Here is a 15967-nt window from a genome sequence, read left to right as displayed (position 1 = left end):
CCTCCAGAGCCATGACCTTGCCCCCCACTTTGACCTGAATATTTGTGTGTTCAAATCCCCCTTTCCCTTCAGTCTGCAAACAGAGTTGGAATGGTTTCAAAGGGAATTTTGCCAGAAAGCTAAAGAAAAAAATCTGAAACAGCAAAAATTGAACGGATGTGTATCCGGGATGCTCATTGTTCTTTTCAAGATCCTGCAAACCAGTTGGGCTGCTTCACTGAGCTCAGCAATCAGCCACCCTGGTCACACCTGCTTGGCTTCCTAACTGAGTGGTCTCCAGGAAGAGGTGCTGGGGTTAGGGAACTAACTGAAAGCATTGAGCCTGCTACTGAATCACACCCTCCCTCCACACACACCAGAGGGATCTTCTTTGACCATGGTAATGCTCTACAGCACAACCCCAACCTGAGTTCTGTCCATGACCTGTCCCACCAGATGTGGGAGATGCAGGTAGCCTGCCCTCTAGTGACTTTCAGTGAGTGGCTCAGGGTTCAGAAGTCCTCCACCAATATCCATCTCTGCCCCGTCATTTTTGGTTTTTTCTTTTTTCTTTTTTTCTTTTTCTTTTTTCTAAACAGTGTTCACTAGCCAAGTATCCCAGGTGATTCTACCTTTTTGGAATTTAGCTGCTTGTCTATTTTTAAGACACCATCTGCAACTGGACTTTAGGGAGCAGGGCTGGGGATGCAGGAAACAGGAATTGGCTCCCCAAGATCCACAGATCCTTTGACACCCCTACTCTTTTCCAACTACATTCTGCTTAAACTTGCTGGATATACCCCATCCCCTTGGATTGAAGACCAGAAACGAGGACATTCCCTGAGTAACAATGAATACTTGATTCTCTCTCCAGCCAGGTAACTCTTACATCTCTGCAGGTGCCCTTCCCAAAATAAAACCCAAGGAATGACAGCATAGAACTCAAGTGTTTACGGTTTTATAGAATCAAATTCGTAAAGCTCTCAGTGGCAATGGCATGAGGATAGTGCTTTGGTTCTTCTGCTTTTTTTTTCATCAGCCTCCTCCATTAACCCAACTTTGAAGTGTTGACCGTGAACTAGACAGGACCCATGGCATCCGTGATCTTCCTCCTTTATTTTCCTCGAATGGTGTGGCTGAAGGGAAAGGGCTGAGCTGGCCTCTAAGGGAAGAGTCCGAGTAGAGATGAGAGGGCTCCTCTAAGTGTCCTCCACTGTAGCCCTCTCCAACAGCCATTTCTGCCCTCCATGAAGACACCATTGGCTTCCCTTCTTCCCATGATCCACATGGGTGGGAGATCAGGAGCCAGGCTTACTTAGGCCAAAGGCCCTGGTTGTGGGAGAGAGTCTAGTGTATGAAGATGCTGTCTTGCTCTCAGTGGGAATCCAAGGCTCCCTAGATCACAGTTTGGTTTACTTTCTTCTGTTTTAACAATCCCAGTGACAGAACTCTCCAGAAACCCAGTGATAATGGGCCTCTGCTACAGAGAAGCAAAGGCTAAGACCCACACCTGTGGGAAGGCCTGAGGACAGGCAGGAGAATGGTCTGGGTGCTCTTCTGGCCATCTCAGGGACAATTCAGGAGGAATCTGGAAGTAGAAGAGTAAAATTACGACCAGACCCCAGGCTCCTTTTGGACTCTTCTCCAGGGCTTCTCAATCAAGGTCACATGTCAGCCGGCCAGCCAGATACTTACCACCAGCCTTGGGCACAGCACCACTGAGCCGACTTTGCTGGGAAGAGACCCCGAAGTCAGGAGGCCAGGGAGGCAGCCCCCTTCCCAGCCTCTGGGTGTGGCTGGTCTCAGCATCCTCCAGCCAGTCTGGCTTCCACTCCCACAGAGGCAGAGAGAAACTTCGGGTGAGGAGGAGATCATCCCGAGGGGAGGGAGGGGAGGAAGCATCTAATAAGGGAGGCAGATTGTCAGCAGGAGGTTCAACCCTTAGCTCCTAAGGACCCAATTTATGACAGAAATCTTAGGATTGGTTTGGGGTACACATACATCATCACCCCTAAAGGTGACCTAGCCTCTCAGTCCATCAGTTCCAGTGGCTGCAGCCCCTGGGCCTGGCATAAGTGTTTCTTTACAGAGCAGTCTGATGTGTTTTCTCCCACTCTTCCTTTATGAGCCTTGAGTGGCCTCTTCCCTGTGTGATGGGCACTTCTGACCTGGATGGTTTTTGTCCTGTCATTTCCTATAAGCCTCGTTGTTTTCCTTGAGGCTAAAAGGTAGAGTATGGGTAAGATACATGTGCAGAATTTCTCTCTCTCTCTCTCTCTCTCTCTCTCTCTCTCTCTCTCTCTCTGTGTGTGTGTGTGTGTGTGAGTGTGTGTGTGTGTGTGTGTGTGTGTGTGTGTGTGTGTGTGTGTGTAGGGTGAACTTCCAAGGGACCAGTGAGCACCAAATCACCCCCTGCTGACATGGAGAGAGACTGAGCCCAGGTATTCCTCATCCTCAGCCAGGAATAGGCAATCATGAGGCTTGGGAGCATAGCAGGATCAAGGAGGCATATGAAATGCCAGTTGAAAGAAGACTGACTGTGGAGTAGCTCTTCCTGGGACCCACATTTGGGGAGGTGGGAGTGGGAGTTTGGGCCACCCAGCTGGATCCTCCAGGCTTCAGAATTGGACCATTTGTCTTGATCTATGGGGGATCTTGAGTGAGTTAATACCTCTATCTGACCTAGTGTTTCCTGATTCGGAAAAAAGAGGTAAAGAATACTCCTCCTGGAATTCTTAACAATGCGGTGAAGCACTTCCTAGGACGTATCAATCATTCAGTAAAAACTACCTTTCCCCCTTTTGAGATAAAATATTACTGTGGAGCTCAGGCTGGCCTGGAATTCATAACTTTCCGGTTTCAGCTTCCTAAATGCTGAAATTTCAGGCACATGCAAACACACTTCAATAACACTAATTGTTTAAATGACACTTTGGGTAATGATTACTAGGAAGTCTTGACTCTTCCTTAGGGACAAAGGGAGCTTGTCTATTCCAAGGGAGGCAGGTGGCCCCACATACCGGTGAAGACACAGTCAGCTTCCCTGGGCTCCAGACCAAAACCAAAACTATCCACAGCCACTGCCAGGGCACGGGCAAAGTGAGCGTCTGCAAGGAAGGAGCCATCGGAGGAGCTGACCAGGCTGGCCCTGGCACTGGGGGCATTGTCCTCAGAAGCTGAGCCCCAACCATTGGCCAGGGAGCCCTCGCTGGGGGTAGGGGTGGGGCAGGGCCGAGGTGGGCACAATAAGTTCCCAACCTCGGACCCCACCCCCCCACCAGCTCTGCCCATGTCTGCCAGTCCCGAGGATGTTGGGATACTGATATAGCCATAGGTTGTTGGGGGTGAAGGAGCTCTTGGCATAGGAGATACACTGTTCCTAAAAGTAAAAAATGGGAGACAGTACACCAGTTAAGGCACAGTAGCAGGAACATGGCAACTGAGGCAGGTTTGTGTGCTCCCAGCATGCTTAGCTGGAACATGTCAGCCCTCCCTGAATACTCACCTGGGTGTCTCCTCCCCTTCACTGAGCTCCAGGCACAGGGCGACCTCCTCGGGGGTGAGTACACTGTCCTGATCCTCCTCCTCTAAGGATGACAGTGAGGAGCTGGACATGTTGCTGGAAACTGGACTGGGACAAGAGAGGAAAGAGGCCTGGGGGCTGGCAGGCCTAGAAGAGTTAAGGATGGAGAGACGGGCTTCTGGCAGTGGGTCAGAGGAGGGAGCTTGGGGCTTCTCCACACACCTGGTTGGGAATGAGAGAGATGACAGATTAGTTAGTGTCATTCCTCAGGTCCATATCTCTTAGCCTTAGTCTAATCCCAGCCACAGGCCCAACACCCTCAGTGTCCCAACTCTATTTCCCAACCCATGCCCTCTTACTGGGTCTGTGGATCATGGCTGGGGCTTCCACAAAGAGCGAGGGGTGTTGGAGGGAGTGGACGAGTTGCTAGCTCATTCAAGTTGCGTTGAAGTTGTGGTCCCAGGGCATGCCAGGCTACCACAGCTCGGGAGGCTTCTCCTGGAGAACAAGACTTTGGGCCTGAAAACAAAAGAATCTCTAAAATCTCATGAAGTCCAGATCCCAACCTGCTCAGATCCCAGTTTATTGTCCAGCCCACTTAGCTACATATACATACATGCATGTATGAACACACACACCCCACAGCAGAACAGAGAGGGGCCTGGACTGGGTAGGCCTGAAAACCTGCCTCACCCCTTACTTCCCACTTAGGGATCCTCTCTCACCTGGGCTCTGGGAAAGGTTCTTGGAGGCTCTGCTTCCCACCTCCCAGGCCCAGATTTCCATGGGGTGGCCGCCGCGGAGCAATGGGGAGCTGTTGGCTTGGTGCAGCTCTATAAGGGAAAGATAGCTGTTAGGGACAGAGGGAGTAGGCTTTTCAGACCCCAGTCACAGGCCCTGTCTTTAGCCATATTATTCACTCAGTCCTTGGGACCTGGAATCTAGATAAAAGAGGGGGGAAACTACTTCTCTCTGCCCCCATCTTTCCCCAGCCTGAAAGACTGGAAAGATCACTGACTGGTTTAACTGTGTGACCTCAGTGAAATGCATCAATCTTTCTGAACATCAGTTTACTTGTAAGCAACCACTCCAAAGGATGATGTTGAGGATTCAACAAAAACAGGTTGCAAGGGTCCTGGCTCCAGACAGATGCATCCAAACCCAACTTTCTTTTCTTTGTTGTCATTCCAGTTTTCCTGGTCTCCATTCCCTCACACTGCTCCTCTCCTCATCTATTTGTGCTCTGTGAAGACAAACACTCCGATTCTTAGACACAGTCTGTTAATAATTTTCATTTCTCACATCGACTTGTCCTGAGATATGCGACTGTGTCTTGACTGAGGAGGTGGGAAGACTGGGTTGCGGGGTGAGGTAAAACAGAGCCAAGTGAAAACCTCTACCTCTGGCTAGGAAGCCCCATGGCAGAACTGGAAGTTTCTTGAGAAATGGCTGTAGAAATGGGGATGTAGCTCAATTGTAGGGTGTGTGCTTAGTGTGTGGAGCTCTGGGTTCAAGCTCCAGCATCAAAGGGGAAGAAGGAAGGAGGGAGGGAGGGAAAGAGAGAGGAAGGAAGGAAATAAATCAATGACTGTAGAGAATAATTCATCTTTTTCTAGAATTGTTAATGTTCCAAGAGAGATCATACATTTTACTGAAGTCACTGTGGCCCTCCACACAAAAGCAGTTTTGTTTGTTTGTTTTGAGGATTGAATCCAGGGCCCAGTGCATGACGACTGAAGGCTTTACCACTGAGTTTATGACCCTAAATGAGACTTCTTGCAAGTCTTTTCAGCTGGCATTTCATTACCACTAAAGATTAATAATGCAATAGCCCCTAGCAAAATGGGGAAGAAGGCCAGCTTATTAATATTTACAGTCACATAAAATTGCCCCTATTAAACAAGCTCTTAATTACTCCTAATCCACCTTTTTTTTTTTACTAAAGTTGGATTTTATTTGTTTTTTAAAAAAATTGAATGTGAAAACATCTGCCAAGTCTCTCTAAGCAATTCAGAAAGTCTGTAACCATGGTAGGCAGAGTGCATTGCCGTGCTCTGCAGGGCAGTGGCTGGGAAAACAGTCCCCAAAGCAGGGACCTTCCTCAGTGATTCCTGGGAACTCAGTGACCTTTGGAGACAGATCCTCCTGGCTTCAGAGTTGAGCTCTGTAGCTTATTTTGGAAGTTTGAGCGAGTTACCCAATCATTCTGTCAATTGTTTTCTCTCTGTAAATCTAGAGAAACGGTGTCTGTCTCAAGGATCAAACACAATAACAAATATAAGAAAAGCAGCTAGTGAATAGTTGTTGTTTGGGAAAAAATGGAGATTATAGTTGTCTCCTTCTGGAACATCAAAACAGGTAGCTGGAAGTAAAGAGATAAATCTGTCCCAAAAGTATTATAGGTGTCTCTTCACATTACAGGGGACTAGGTCCAGCATCCCTCCAGGTGTTGTTTTCATCCTTGGATGGTTGAGTTTGTGAGTGCAAGGACTATGGACATACACACTTCTCTCTGAGAAGCAAAGTGAGAGTCGGGGGCCCAAGCAGACCAGTGTATAATGTGTGGGGCATGAGTTCTGGAAAGCCTGAGTTTTTGTTTTTTTTTGTTTTGTTTTGTTTTGTTTTGTTTTTTTATAGCACTGTTTGCCTTAGGCCAGGCTCAAGCTATACTTGTTTGTTGGTCAGCAAAGATGGGGTTTGCAAGAAGAATAGGGGTGTGCCCGTGTCTCCTGTGTCTACCATGCCTGCCTGGCATGCAATGGTGCTTGTTAAATGGACTGCAGAGACAAGGCCCGCTGCCTTAGAGAAAAGCTGTGATGAGTGCTCTGTGGATGGAGATAGAGATCTGTGTCCACTGGGAGATAATGGGAGCTTGTGGGTGATGTTCAGCCCATACCCAGCTTGATTAAGGTCAGTGGACCACATTACCACTCCTAGTCCCACCCCCATCTGCTCCCGAACATGGCTTTTCCCATCACCCTTACCTTGCTTCTTTTTGGCTTTCCAAACCTCTGCAGGGGCCAAAGACATTCGTGGGGAATAGAGACCCCTGCGGCTGCAAAGACTATCTGAGCTGGCCCAGGGGCTGGAGGTTCCAGCCAACTTGGATGGAAGGTGCCTAGCAGCTGGTGTCTGGGGGCTTGGCCGGGCTTGAGGACTGGAGGGCTGCTCTGCAATGAGGGAGCCATAAAAAGTGCTGGTGTCTGGAAGCAGGGGCACACCAGGGCTCCGGGGGTCCCAGGAGATCACTGTCATAAAAATGACAAGAGGAGTTATGGTGAGCACATTGCACTCCATCTCCCCTTTCCATCCCGAGGTCCCTTCACAGGAGGCATAGTTACAGGAGCGCCTGCTGTCTAGTGGGTCCCGAGGATCCACTCCCAGCCGACTACTGAGGCTGCTACTGCTGCTCAGGTCTCGAGAGCCAGAGGTGGAACGCCAGGTATCTGCCAGCCATGGGGAGTCACTGTGATCCATCCTGGGGTAGTGGTGGTAGTGGTGGTGGGATGAGGCAGGGAAGAATAGGAACCAAATTAGTTAAGCGGTCCAGCTCAGAGGGCAGCAGCAGGAGTAGATGGTAGTGTTTGCTTCACCCTTAGAGCTATCTTTCATTATTTTGCAGTTGTCCCCCTCCCCAGACCTCTGCCCCTGAACTCATCGTATCTTTCTATCTTGGGATCAGGGGAAGACTAAGCTGCCCAGAGCTGGAGAGGGAGTATTAGGGGAAAGACAGCTGTGGATATGGAGATGAAAAGAACAAAATGGAGCCAAGCAAACATGGATCGAAAATCCCCACCTGCCATAGTTTAGCTGTACAACCCAAGGAATAAATTAGTCTCTCCAAGCCACATTATTAAGTGGCAACAGAGAGAGCCTCCACACAAGACTGATGCTGTGAATTGAGCTGAGAAAATTCTAAATCACTGCTGGCAGAATAGTAGCTTGCTGTGGTGAATGGTGGCTTCCAGCTGCCTGAATAATCCATCAAGAGCAGCAATTTGATAGAACTACTTCTCTGTCTAGAGGCTTCAGTTGCTCCCTGTTTACCAAGATCAGAGTTAAGATGTGCACCATGGCATCTTCCTTGGTCTGGCTTGCAGCTTTCTAATTTTATCCTTTGTTCTGATACCATACACCCCAGTCAGAACAACGGTTTACATTTCCCTGTGAATATAGCAAGCAATTTCTCCCACTCCACACTCTTCTCGATGGGGTAGAGTGTGTGGGCTCCTCATTCTTTTGTTTCTCTAGCCCCCTCCCTATATCTGGGTCATGCTGCATATCCAACTGCAGGTTTCTCTCCTGCCTGCCTCTGCCTGTCTTCAAGTTCCTGGTGGGTAAAGACTATCCCAAAGGAATAGATAAACTATCTGGATAGAATTTCCCTTGAGGACAAAGAAAGTGGTCCAGGGAAGCAGAGCAGAACAAAGTTCAGGAGGCAGGAGGCAGCTGGAAGAGAGAAGCCAGAGAGCAAGAGAAAACTCAGAACATGATGCCAGGCAGCCTGGAACCTCGTTGAAAGAAAACTGGTAGCCCATGGGACTTATATATCCAGTACACAGTGGGTACTCAATTAGTGCTTCTCAAATAATTCATACCCAGAGCCTAAAGTCTAATGAAGTTGACAGAGAGAAAAAATATTTTTTAAGTGTAAACCTCAGCCAGTGGTGTGTGTGGAATGGGGTTCATAGGAAGAATGTTTTGTTGTTTTCTTAGAATTTTGTCTTATGGCTACAGACTAGCTCTGGTAATGAAGCAGTTGGAACAGAGGTACCTATTGTTTGGCGCTGGTTTGAACGGTCAATGACCTAGGGCTGATCTCCCCCTGCTGGAAGTGAGCAGCATGTGCAAGACAGGTAGATGGCTCAAGAGGCAGACAACACACAGAATGCAAAGACAATAAATAACAGGTCGACGTTGGGAACACAGAGGAATCAAGACACTAGAGCTGGTTGTCTCCTGCCAGCTCCTAGTCACTTAAGAGCAGGAGTAGAGAGAGTAGGTGACAGGAACAACAGGAAGGTGTTCAGAGGCCAGCTGTGATGCTTTTGGCCAAAACATTTAGGTTTTATGATTCGGGTTGCTCGGCTGTCAAGAGGCTACAGTGAAAGAGATTCGATGTCACACAGAGTCCAGGAGAGCTTCAGGTACTAGGATCCTAAACTGCCTGGCAGGAGGGTAGACTAAACTACATCTCATTCTCTGACGAGACTCACCCTGCCCTTCCTAGGGATTCCCTTTTGGCCTCTCACCTGTGTTTTAAAATGGCATCCTCACTGGTGTATCTGTACAGACCTGGAAGAAAATGGGGCAACAGCTAAATGAAAAGCCCAACATCTTCCTAGAGATAGAAGTCCCTGTGGTATTCTGGCTAGACCCAGGGAGACCTATACACACGGACTCTCCTCTCACCTGGGCCCAGGTGAACCCCAGCTTTGCGCCGTCTATAGATACACACAGCAATGCCTAGTAGCAGCACCCAGAGCAGGACAGCACAACTGGCGATGACTTCTGGTCGTCTTAATGTGGCCCTCAGCTGATCCAGGGTCCAGGAAGCATGTTTACTGGGGTCTCTGGCTGACTGCTCCATGGCCTGCTCTGTATGGGATGTGGAGCTCAGAGAGAGGGCCAATGGGACAGTAAGGGACCAACAGACAAGGGGGAGGTGAAAGTGTAAAGGAACAGGGAGACAGGAGGATGACATGGGGGCTGAAGGGTATGGATAGGACCTTTCTCTCACCTAAAAGGAGGCAGACAGGGCTACTGGGCTCTCCAGCCCCAGCACCAGTGACTGCAGCCACTTGTACACAGTAGGAGCCTGGCACACGTGTGGAGATCTCCAGCTGGGTCTGTTCACCCACTACAGTCCAGTTGGTAGTGGGCAATGAGGTATTGCCCAGGTTCCACACCTGGGGCACAAGCAAAGGTGAGCAGCTGCCCCAGTACATCCCAGCAGCAGAGCCCTTCATCTGCAAATGGCCATGTGGTCCTCCTAAGCCTGCCATCTTCCAGGGGGGGTGGTATCCAATCAAACAACAGCAAGTCCCTATTCCCCCTCCTCTACCAAGTGAGAGACATCTCTCTAGACAACAGAAGGGCAAAGGTAATCTACTAAAATGCAATCAGGACCAGTGGTTCAGGGTGTTTTCAAGTCACCTCGAGGCTTGCTAAAATAGAGGTACCAAGCTCAGTTTTTATTTTCTGATTCAGGGGATTTGGGAAAGGGCCTGAGAGTCTGCCTTCCCAATGAGTTCCTAGGCGATTTGCCTCTTGCCAGCCCAGCATCCACATTTTGAGCTCTCCTGTCTTAAAGACATAGGTCTGGTCCAGCCTAAGTTTTGGTTTGATCAAATCAATGTTTGGTTTCTGTTCTGTTTCTTCTGACTATGACCATAATCTGGCTTTCTATGTATAAACTGGAGATAATAGCCTAAGGCCTTTGGTGAGATGAAATGAGACAGTAGCTTATAAAATGCTTGGCAGGGCCTGACGGATCAAATAGGCCTTTGCACATGGGCCCAACGAAAGTAAAATCCCCCCATATTTTGGCTCACATGCTGTTTTGTAGTGGCCAACGCAAGGATGTGCAGGACTCCAGGGGAGAGGAGTCTGCTGGTCAGTGTCATTTTATAGGGACTACCTGGTAGCCACGGATGACACCGTTGTGGTTTTCAGCAGGTGGTGGAGCCCAAGTCACAAGGACGCTGCTGTTGCCAGGTTTTAGGGTCACTTCTTGAGGTGGGGCACTGGGAGCTGGAGAAAAGGAAGAGATTGTTAGGAATGTGAAAAGAGAGGATTCTGTGGGAGGGTCAAGAGAGGGGTTGGGGGATGGAGAGTCAGAGTTCCACAAGGGACTTCTTACAGCTGTTTGCTTTGCCATGCAGAAAAGTGCATCCAGACCGGACTGGGAAAGATTAGGAACCCCCCTACACACACACACACACACACACACACACACACACACACACACACACACACACACACACATCAATCAAGATCCTTCCCTGACCTTGTTCTGGCAGCCTCAGGAGCAACACATTGCTGTCCGGGCCTCGAGCCCGACCGGTGGATGGTCTCACTTTGAATTCGTAGTCTTGGCCCCAGAGAAGGCCTCCAAGCTTTGCACTCCGAGAGCCACGCAGCAGCACCTCTGTCCATGGAGATGCTTGGTCCCTGGGGTCCCTCTGGGTCCTGAACAGGGCTGTGTATGACTCAGCAGGTGCAGCAGGGCCACTCACCTGGGAAGAAGTTAGAGTAAGGATAAGGGCTTGGGGAGTCCATGACAGCCCTCATCTGAACTCTGGATGGGCTCTCACTTCCTGGGCAGAGGCTTCTGCCTCACCTTCCAGCTGAGCCACACAGCTGGTCCAGGCTTGGGGCCTTTCACAGGTTCCGGGTTCAACAGGGTCACGTTTTCTAGCTGAATCCGAACAGCCAGAAGTTCCAGGTAGTCCTTGTGGTCCCGGGACTCTGAGGAACACAGGGGTAGGGTGGAGAAGTGGAGCATACCTTCATCATGGACGAACTTGTCTCCCAGAGTTTTCAGGTCTAGAGTACACCTCTGTCCACTCTAGCCTGGCACAGGGAGGCCTCGCCACTCGGACCACAATCCCAGCTGAGCCCTGTATACCAGAGCCTCCATACCTGGCCAGCACACTCACTGGCGTCTCCTACCTTACCTTGAAATTTGTGGGGTTGTGTTCATGTGTGTGCATGTGGATGAGTATGAATATGGAAACCAAAAATTGACAATAGAGCCTTTATTGCTTGTCACCTTTCTTTCTTTCTTTCTTTCTTTTTTCTTTCTTATTTCCTTTCTTTCTTTCTTTCTTTCTTATTTCCTTTCTTTCTTTCTTTCTTTCTTTCTTTCTTTCTTTCTTTCTTTCTTTCTTTCTTTCTTTCTTTCTTGAGACAAGGTCTCTCACAGAACCTGGAACTCACTGTGTAGACTAGAGTGGCTGGCTGGCTTCTGGAACCCACCTGTTTCCACTCCTCCCCAGTACTGGAATTATAGACACACACTGCCATGCTCAGCTTTTCTGTGGGTACTGGAGAGCTGACCCGAGTCCTCACATATGGGAAGCAAGCACTTTACCCACCAAGTTATCTCACTAGCACTTATGTTGGATTTTAGCTGACTCCTGCTCTTACCCTGAACAGACACCCTGGCTGCTCGGCTCTCCCGTTGCCCTGCGTTGTTGGTGGCCATACACATATAGGTCCCCGTGTCGTTCTTCTCTGCTCTTGCCACCATCAGGGAATCTCCAGACACCTGTCAGTTCAAATACTCTGTGAAGTCTTCAATGTGAGAAGCTTAGAGGTTGGAGGGCAGCTTGAGGTCTCTTTGCCCTCCCTTCCTCAGATCTGCCAGGGGACATGTCACTGGAGAACAGGTTAGTTGCTTGGTGTGCCCAGGACATGATGGAGTATGGGGAAAAAGTTTCCGGGAAGGGGGCTCCACTTACGGTGTGCCTCCCTGGCTGAAGGACCAGGGCCTTCCCATCTTTCCACCACGAGACTGAGGGCTTCGGGTAGCCCCAGGGTGGCCCACACTCAAGAACCAGCCGCTCGCCCACCATGGCCACTGTGTCCCGAGGCTGGATCTGGAAATCCTCCTGGAGGACTGTTAGGAGGACATCAGGTCACCAGGAAGCATGTCTACCCTCCCATGAGTCCCTCTTTGGCATCTCCTAGCAGGCTAACCCCATTCTGCTATACCTATTTCCTTGGCCTTCTGTGTCCAAGTTAACTTAGTTCTCCCTCCAAAGACCCCTAGCCCAGGCCTCCCTTACAGATAGCCCCTCATATTTCCCTGGACACAAGCATCTCAACCTAGCTTTTTTTACCCTGGGCCCTCCCAAGCCTCACCAGCCACAGACAGCCTAGCACCCCGGCTCACTGCTGTGCCCAGCCGGTTGCTGGCCTCACAGGTGTAGACACCCAGGACTGCTGAGAGAATATTCTGATCATCTTGGGGTCGTCCCTGGACATGGGGCCGACGTATCAGGAGGGTCCCATCAGGCAGAAGGTTATGTAGGTCTGGGGTAGCCATGCTGAGGGGCTGCCCTTTCAGCAGCCAGCGGATAGTGGGAGGCGGTTGGCCAGATGCTCTGCAGCTCATCTTGGCTGGGCCAGAGCCCTGAAGTAGCTGGTCCTGAGGGTGAACCAGGATCTGGGGTGGAGAATCCAGAGCCTTGCCTCCTAGGAAAGAAAGAGAGACTCCCTGCACTACACCCCTTCTGTGTGTTGTGTAGGAGTCTGCTTATATTACCAAACATCTATTTCCAAAAAGCTATCTGGGAAGGGAGAGGGTCAGCGTTCACAGGACAGGGTCTGCCTGTGACAGCCTTTTCTGTTTCTGTCACACACACCCACACCCCACCACCACCACCATTGTCTCTGGTACCGCCACTGCTAATGAAAAGTTAAGACACCGGAGATCCTGCTGACCTTGGATCCAGGCGGTGGATCGGATCGGGACATTAAACCAAGGAGCCTGGGCTAGAAGAGGGAGGGCCCCCACTCACCCATGATGAGAAGAAGCAGTAGAGGCAGAGGCCACCTAGTCTCCAGGAGGCCCACTCCTCCATAGCCCATGGCTTCTCTCAGCTACTCTCCTTGTCCCACACACTTTGTCCCCACTGCTCTGAGCGCACAGCAGTAAGGGAAGAAGGGGAGGGGTGCGGTGGTGGTAGTTGTTTGTGACTGAGACTCTGTCCCAGTGGGGAAGCAGCTTTGAGGAAACGGATGCTTCCTGCCTGGCCCTCGGTGCCTTAGAGAACTGGGAGGGGACCAGAGGTGAGAAACTCTCTGACCTCTACACTTAAGCTACAACCCTAGACACTAACTCCTGCCGTACAGTTTATTTCATGTCTAAGTTAGGGCTTCTTAAATAAAATCCTCACACTGACCATAATTGTACACACACCCTCAGTCCTCCAACCCCACAGCTCTGTTTGAAGCTTATGCTTACATTTTGGTCTCTCTCCTTTTCCATCAGACAGCCATAATAAAGGGAGATAAGGACTCGAGGTGGAGCCCCAGACACAGGAGAGAGGAGCTGAAGATAAGTTCAAAGGGGCCACAGGCCAAGAAATCAAAGAGGAAGGGGAGCAGTGTGTATCCTTGGTCCATTCCCTAGGAACAGATAAATTGGGCCTCAGGAGAGTAGAACATACGAAAGGATGACTCAGAACCTTGGAAACCAGCTGTGAAAACCCCACGGACTGTGTCCACATAGTTTTCCGAACAACTTTAAAATTAGGTTTGTGTGGTCTTGGGTAGATCCTTCATCCTCAAAGTTAGTTTCCTTCTCTGTAGAATGGGAATATTAATAATAGATCCCACCTTGAGATCTGAGTAAAAATGGAATGTGATTATACATAAAACTACTTCACACCGACATTGCTTGACACATGAGTGACAGTCCTTTTGGTTCATTTTTATGCACATCCCATCACTGAAGCTATTTGAAGCATCATCAGTGGGGATGAGTTTCAGGCCTCGGGAAGATGGTTGGAATGAAGCCTTCTCAGCGTCTTGCCTGGTCTGACCCCCATCTTCTATGTCTACATAAGCAAACAAGCTTTGTGGCACCCAGCTGACTACATCAGCCCCTCCCTAAAATCCAGAGAGGCCGCTCTCTTTTCAGCCCAACTCCTGTTTACCAGTCTCTTCCTTCCAAATCTGGAATCTCAGCCATTTCCTAGAGCTGTTCACGGAAGGCCAAGGCCAGGCTCTGGGCCTCAGCGGAAGAGTGTCCAGGCTTTGTTCTCAATTGTTCTGGCCAGCTTCTCTGGAGGCCCCTAACACAGTTGACCCTTCTCCCTTCCTCCCCCTCCCTATTGATTTCCAGGGTCAGTCTCAGCCCTAACAACTAACAAAGTAGAAGGCTGCCTTCTCTTTTCACCTCTCTCTCCTCAGACAGACCACTATTGATTAAGACAGAATCCGTGAAAGAGAACACCACTGTCTCAACAAACTGACCAATTCCATGGGCTATGGAATAGATGGAATGGGGGTGACAAAGTGCCTGAGCAGGAAGGATAGGGGTTGGGGTCAGAATAGAGGAGGAGATTTCAGGAATGCACAGCCTGTACAGTGGCTCATGGCTGTAGTCCTGGCATACAGAGGATCATGAATTTGAGTCCAGTCCAGCCTGGACCCTGTCTCAAAAAACAAAACAACAAAAACAAAAAGACAAAGTAAATAAAAAAACGGAAGCACTAATGGGGCTGACCAAGTCTGTGACTTCTCTCTGGAGGGTTTATAGGAGCAAGGTACGTGTGAGGTCAGACTGATGAAGGGACATTTATATGGATGAGGTCAGCCAAAGACGAGACAGGAAAGGGTGTGACAGGCAGATTCAATGAACCCATGGCTAACCTGGGATTCCCCAGTTACACAGGGTCCAAGAGTGGCTGAGCTCCACAAGAATGCTGTCAGCAATAGTCCTTTTCCAGTCTCTTTTGCTGATGCTTGAACTAACCAAGTTCTCTGCTAATGTTCCAACATCAACTCAATTTTATTTAGTTTCTATTATCCAGGAAGATGATATTTATTTTTCCCAAAAGAAAAAAAAAATGGTCAAAGGAGCTCAGATTTATGCCCAGGCCTGTGCTTAGCTGAGCAGGATGGACAGCAGAGACAGGGAACACGGTGGTTGGGGGGGAGGGGGTGTGGAACCACGTAGGGGAAGTTGTAGCCAGCCCCTAAGAAGGCGTGGCTACAGCTTCCCCTACAATTGATATAGTAAGAAATTACCAATACGGAGTCAGGTAGAAATATAAGGGTATTTAATAGGGAAAAGCCTTACTTACAGAGCGAACCAGCCAGCCGGTGGTAGTCTGTACAGCAAGAAGCAAAGAGAAACCGAAACCGAAAACGCAGTCCCCCTACTCACTCTGACCACGCCCTCACAAGCCCTCAGGTACTCTTGTAGCCAGCCCCTAAGAAGGCGTGGCTACAGCTTCCCCTACAGAACCAGAGTCTATGGCAGCTGGGGAGTGGCCTCAGAACATGTCTACCTAGAGACATGTCCTGCCCCATGCTTAAAGTTGCTTTTGAAACAGTCTCTTATCTCTTCAATATTCTGAAGAGCCACCTGTTGAAAACTGAAGGGGATCCAAGGGAACACTGACTTTGAGCCATTCCTGCAGCACATTAAAATTCCAAACACATCCAGGGGAACTCAGGGATACACGTTCATTTACAGCAACCTGGCCCGTTAGACTCCGATTGTCTCATTTCCACAAGCTAAGGAAGAGCCTACCACATGAGTCATGGGATGATGTGGATGCATGGGAGCTACCTCCTGTTTCTATTTTTAGGGAAGTTTGCTACTTTAGGGGTCTGGTGACATGCAAGCCCAGTGACCAGCTTAAATTTTTCCTTCTTTCACCCCTAGTGCTAGTGTTTTGTGAGTATCTTACTCTTGGCTGTTTGAAAGATAGGTAAGAGAGGAAA

General features: G+C 49.5%; 1 protein-coding gene across 2 annotated transcripts; it reads right to left on the bottom strand.

Annotated features, from left to right (window-relative positions):
• Positions 1–927: 927 nt before the first annotated feature.
• On the bottom strand, positions 928–15375 carry LOC100752993 (roundabout homolog 4). Of its 2 annotated transcripts, none has more exons than XM_027411812.2 (18): positions 15322–15375; positions 12371–12703; positions 11968–12125; positions 11654–11774; positions 10845–10972; positions 10512–10740; positions 10143–10255; positions 9243–9411; positions 8915–9100; positions 8755–8797; positions 6844–6980; positions 6487–6750; positions 4228–4335; positions 3862–4021; positions 3485–3724; positions 3000–3358; positions 1675–1881; positions 928–1567 (listed from the first exon to the last, which is right to left on the bottom strand). In XM_027411812.2, the coding sequence occupies exons 2-18, from the start codon at positions 12621–12623 to the stop codon at positions 1557–1559; spliced, it is 2886 nt and encodes a 961-aa protein (XP_027267613.1). In that variant the 5' UTR covers positions 12624–12703; positions 15322–15375; the 3' UTR covers positions 928–1556. The 2 variants fall into 2 exon arrangements, with proteins under 2 accessions (XP_027267613.1, XP_027267612.1); XM_027411811.2 differs by lacking the exon at positions 15322–15375 and adding an exon at positions 13030–15272.
• Between the last annotated feature and the right edge of the window lie 592 nt (positions 15376–15967).

Source organism: Cricetulus griseus, chromosome 4 (assembly GCF_003668045.3).
Source record: "Cricetulus griseus strain 17A/GY chromosome 4, alternate assembly CriGri-PICRH-1.0, whole genome shotgun sequence".
Lineage (NCBI taxonomy): Eukaryota > Metazoa > Chordata > Mammalia > Rodentia > Cricetidae > Cricetulus > Cricetulus griseus.
Note: the sequence above shows the minus strand (reverse complement) of the source record. Positions and strands in the feature narration are given on the sequence as shown.